We start from the raw sequence: 5,605 nt of genomic DNA, 5'->3' as shown, positions 1-5,605 counted from the left end.
TGATTGCCAATCAGTGGGCAGTTTGATTTCAAAGAGGTTTGATTGTGTTTTTTATGTGTTCCCTTTGTTTTTTTGAGCAGTGAACCAAAAAATTTAAATGTCCACTTAAGCGTGCTTCTACCCTCTGTTTGAGTGGGGAACTGCTTTTTCTGAAGGTGGTGAGTTACACTGGAAAACATCTCCACCAGGAAAAGAAAAAAAAAAGACGTAATATAACCGAAAACAATATAAAACCTAATTATGTATTATCAATCGTTAAAAATACTTATAATAAATATGTGTCATATATGAAATAATGCTTTTACGCAGCAGCACACAAAACAATAAGCAGTGAATGATGGGACGATAGCTATATGTATTGATACCCTACTTTTAAAAACTTCAGATTGACTTTAGCATAGAAAGCGTAAAACAACAGACTCTTATATGTTAGATTAGTTATAAGTGATTTAAATGCTTTTTTCAACTGTTTTATTTTGTTTTAACTCTGTTCATTCAATCATCAGGTAAGCTGTGGTTCTCGTTTGAATAAACCCACGGACATTATAAAGAAAGAAATAATTAAATGAAGGTCTGCTGGATGGACGGTGGTTCAAATGCTGACCAGCTCCAAGGTTCAGTGACCTGAAATTATTAAGTTGCAACAGGTCCTTGGTAGTTGTCACATATATTAAGCCAGTGTCACTGCATGACTGATCTTTGTTCATTTAATGTTTGGCTTATCAAAGGATTCTTTTCTAACAAGAAGAACTTGCTAATATTTCTAATTTTCTTGCAGTAAAGGTTGTCAGAGAAGCATAAAATCAAATGTCCTCACTAAACAGTGCTGACACATAGAATCAGCAATAAAAATGAAATCTGTAAAAAGTATTTAGTGAGAAATAAACTGTTACTTTAACAGTAAACTGACTCTTGCTTATTTAAATATCTGCATTCAGATGAAGATTACAAGTTGCTACATTTTCACAGAGTGAAAAGAATTGTAGTTAATTCTGCATCACAACAATGATACAGAGGAAACCTTCACTGATATAAACATCCAGAGTAAAGGTTCAAATGTTTGAATCTGTAGGGTAGGAAGCAAATGAATCCAGGGCAGCTTGTAGCAGTGAGGCAGAGCAGCACACAGGCATGTGGAGCGTTAAGTTACCAGTAGGGGGCGTAACCCAGGGATCCTGTTAATGTAAAGTTGGAGCTCTCAGCCTTTATTCTACTCACTGTTCCTCAGAGCTGCAGACATGAAGCTTCTGTTCATCTCACTGTTTCTGGCTGCTGTGGGCCTCGGTAGGAACACAGCTTTCATTCTTTGAATCAGACCTACAGGAAAAGGAGTTTGGACCTGATTATTGATGCTGTTTGCTGTTGTCTTACAGAATGCAGAGCACAGACAGAAAGCGTGCTGCAACCTGATGGAGATGTGACCGCTGCTGCTGGAGAAACTGCAACCCTGAGGTGCCTGTATAACACCAGCTCCTCCAACCATTATCTCTTCTGGTACAGACAGAAGGGGAGCAGCAGCCCCCAGTTCATCCTGAGCCGCTTCAAGGTTGGAGAAGGAAAAACTGAGGAGACGGAGAGATTTTCATCCAGTCTGGATGCTACTGCTAGATCAGTTCCTCTGCAGATCCATAATCTCCGTCTGTCAGACTCTGCTGTGTACTACTGTGCTCTGCAGCCCACAGTGACAGGAAACACCAGAACTCTGTACAATAACCTGCAATACTCCACAACCTCCACTAGAGGGACTCACACACTGTTTGTCTATGTTTTGTTTTTCCCAGTGCAACCAGCAAGAGACAGCAGAGTCAGAAAATATTTTGTGGAAATATCCTGCCAGTTTTTAGTGTCATATTTCATGTCTGAAAAAAAATTGTCTGTTTAGATAAGAAAAACAGTCCTTCTGGAATATGGAAGATCTAGTCTATCAAACTGATAGCTTATAAAGCTTTATTTATTAGTTGATTAATATATTCCATGGTATGTTTTATTACATAATTATAAAAAGATTTTATAGTTAAGATCTTCCAAAAACAAAAGTTTTGAGGTACATTTTAAATTAATGTTAATACTTTAATTTGTCTTCATTTTGGATAAATTAAATCAATTTGCAGTTGGAATGTTTGTTTACTCTGAAAAATGTCCTATTTGTGGTAAATGTGATCTTTAAAAAAGGATCTATAATGATAATGATAATAACTCCACAAAATCCACCCCAATCCAGTTTAACCTACCAAGGACCAGCAGGATGTGTCTTCACCTCTTATTACCTGCTGATGCTCATCATTTAGTTTAACAAACACAACTAGAGATCCTTGACAGAAACCATTCAGATCCTAAATTCCCAAAATGGCTGAATTGATTTGTTGCTGATTGGTTGGTGCACCTGAAATCTTGCAAAGAGTGATTTATTTATTGGAATTACATTCTTTTCCATAGGACTTCAAAACTGTAGGGATCAGTCCTATTTCAAAGAAGCCAAAGCAGATGAATCAATAGGAGCTCATTTTGGACCCATATCTATCACTGTATTTGATATTTTTAGTTTCCATGAGTGGCAGAACCTTCTAAGTTTCTGTGGAAATATTGAAGGGGCAGGTTGGTACAGTAAGACGGCAGCTTTTTGCCTGCAGCAGGGGTTACTGATAAAAAAAAATCGGAGTATGAATGTCATTGTTTTGCCTTCCATTTATAAACTAATGAAGTTTTAACTGAAAAATATATTTTGTAACTTAATCTGTGTTGTCAGTTGGCCAACTTTTAAATAAGCAGCAGCAATGGGCCTCAGACAGTCTATTAAAGCCAGCAGGCTGGCTGAGCTAAAATGTCAGCATTACTGGATTTTTGTCAAAGATTATGGATCTTAGGAGAGTTTGTAATGACTGAAAGTGAATAAAAGCATTTATTAGCAATGATGTATGATGTTTGAAAAATGTGAATATTTTAAGGCCTCAACTATGGAAGCAGTAACTTTCATCAGCCTCTTAGCTGAGATCATATTTCAAATCATCCCATTGTCCACTGCTTTGACCAAGTATCTGATACAAGTATTTATTTGGCCACACTGATTAATTTGACACACTGATGTAAACGGGGCAAAAGTCAGTCTGGTTATGTTAATCACTCTGTGCTCTAAAACAGGCTGGACCAATCCCAGCTCAGAAGCAGGCCCATTATACAACAGATGTTACCATATCTTGTGCCATAAACTATGATAATAATTTGGACATCTAGAACCAATGTCCATGCATGATATTAACAATGTCCTTTATGTAAGAAACATGAAAGTTTGGCTCAGCAGCTGACTTGCTCTACAACACCTCCCCCCCAAAACAGTATCAAAAGGCATTCCTACAGAGGTGTGCATTAAGGCCAGTTTATGCATAGCCTCTGCAACCGCCCAACCTGGGGTTCGGAAGTACAACCGCATGTACGATGCCTCAGACAAGTTATCTAAATAAATATATCCTCTTCGATGTCTAGTAACTCAAGATCCATCTCCATGACCGTGATATTTTGCAGACTCGCCATTGTTGCTTTGGAAACACTCTCGCCGGCGCCGCCAAAGTTCTCGTGAACATGTGCTGAAGTTATCAAGAGTTCTTGAATAAGCTCCCCCTTGAGCTTTGGAGGGAAACTGCTGTGCATCCCTAGAAATTCCAGACCGACGGAGCAGAGACATACCAGCAAAACTGGTTCACGACCAGATCCATGAGACATTTGATGTGTGTGGTTGCAGAAGTATAACTTGCCCTTTAGCCCCCCACCGTGTTTAAGGACAGAAAACACCACACAGGATTTCTCTTTCTTCTTAAGGCTACTTCTCACCTGAGATGCCAGCATATAAAGCATGCTCCTTGACCAGATGCTTCCATCATTTCTCAGAACTTTCAGACTGAAGTTGGAGGCCTTAAGAACATGGAAGCCCTTCCCCTGAAATGTGGCACGTGGAACAGAATAATCCCTGACATGGGTGGCCTGCTGCTGTGCTGCTAAATGCAGCAGAGAACTGAAGCCTTCCACATAGAGATCAGTAGAGGTTCGCAGGTCTGGCCAAGGGACCGATTTTCCATTTAAACAATATGTTTTTTAATGATTTTTTAATTATTTCATGTTAACTGTTGCGTAAAGACAAAGCTATAAACAAAGCTTTATACAAGCTGTTGTTTATAAAGCTACAACAAGTTTTATTTCACTAAGAGTTTAAACATTAGTATAATCTTAATGTTCATGTGTTTTATCATATCCTCATTACAATTTGATTATTAAACTATGACCAAATGTCATTTAATAGGAATGTCTGCAAGTTACAAGCTCACTCAGAGAAGGAAAAATATAAACTAACTAAATTATGTTGTTTTCTGATTAAGCAAATAAAACATTATTTGCCTAAATAATGGCCACATTGTTTGAAAACATCCATATTGCTCTAAATTAGTGAAAAGCAATTTGATCACACTGCAAAAATTTTAAATCTCTATAAGTCATTTTCCCTTAAAATGAGTGAATGTTTTCTTGAATTAAGGAGTTAAGTGAGACACTTTGCCAATGGAACAAGACAATTTACATTTAAAATAAGAAAAAACAATTGCATTGTCCCATTTCAAGAGCATTTTATCTAATTATCTCATTCTAAGAGTTAAAAGTATTCATTCCATTGGCAAATCCCCTTATTGACGTGCTCAAAATAGGGGTGAATACACTTCATTTAAGAAATGTTTTACTTATTTCTAGATTGTTTTTCCATTGCAGATCCCAAATTCTTCATCATCTCATTAATTATGGTTTTCAACCACGTTTTTCCTTCTTCTTTTTATATAATAGTTTAGTTTAGTTGAGTTTCACTAGTTTTAGTCAAGAGTTTGTAACTGAAATAAGTCTGGCATGGAGCTGAATGAATTTTGTTAATAATAATTGATGTTTTTAATGGAAGTTGTGGTTAAATAATTCCATATATGTGCAGAATTATCTGTTTGACCATGATTTCAGCTCGATTCACTCTTTCATTTGTTCTGACATACAGTCAGTGGGGCATGTGTTCATAAACACTATATGACAGTCCTAATATTATCTGATCAAGTAACATAAAATATATTTACTGCTCACCCCTTACTGGGTTGGGCTATAAATGTATCAAAGTTGCAAAACAACATACCACTCAAGATTGCAGTGGCAGCAAAGCAATATGTTTATTAATGTAATTTATTTTGTCCCAAAAGAGCTGTTTATATTGTTAAAATTTCAACAACTGGCTGCTGTTAAAGCTTTTCCTTAGTGTCACGGCCCTTTCCTCTGACCTGCAGGGGCGGTTCCTCCTGTAGGCAGAGGCAGGTCTAATTACTAATTGGAGCCACTTGGGCTCCTTATATAAGTTGGGCTCCACTAACACTCTCTCTCTCTGCTCCTCCAGGTATTTCCTTTGTTGGTTGGTTCATTTTGGTTTTGGTAACACTCAGACACATTCATGTTCACCCACTCATACACTGCACACACTAAACATTCTTACATACTCACATCTCATCTTTGTTTTATTTAAAGTTATTTATTGGTTACAATAAAGTATTGATTGGCCTAAATCGTTTGGTGTCCCCTCCTTTTTGTCATGGGC

The 5,605-nt window shown here is 37.3% G+C and overlaps 1 gene segment (V, D, J or C); it reads left to right on the top strand.

Moving 5' to 3' along the window:
• Nucleotides 1–1,234: 1,234 nt before the first annotated feature.
• On the top strand, nucleotides 1,235–5,318 carry LOC107092577. The segment is given in 3 exon segments: nucleotides 1,235–1,284; nucleotides 1,374–1,804; nucleotides 5,301–5,318. Coding segments are annotated over 3 exon segments (495 nt in total).
• Nucleotides 5,319–5,605: the final 287 nt, after the last annotated feature.

The sequence above is a fragment of the Cyprinodon variegatus genome, unplaced genomic scaffold, assembly GCF_000732505.1.
Source record: "Cyprinodon variegatus isolate N-32 unplaced genomic scaffold, C_variegatus-1.0 Scaffold386, whole genome shotgun sequence".
Taxonomy (NCBI): domain Eukaryota; kingdom Metazoa; phylum Chordata; class Actinopteri; order Cyprinodontiformes; family Cyprinodontidae; genus Cyprinodon; species Cyprinodon variegatus.
The sequence above is the reverse complement of the archived record's forward strand: the minus strand, read 5'-3'. Positions and strand labels throughout refer to the sequence as shown.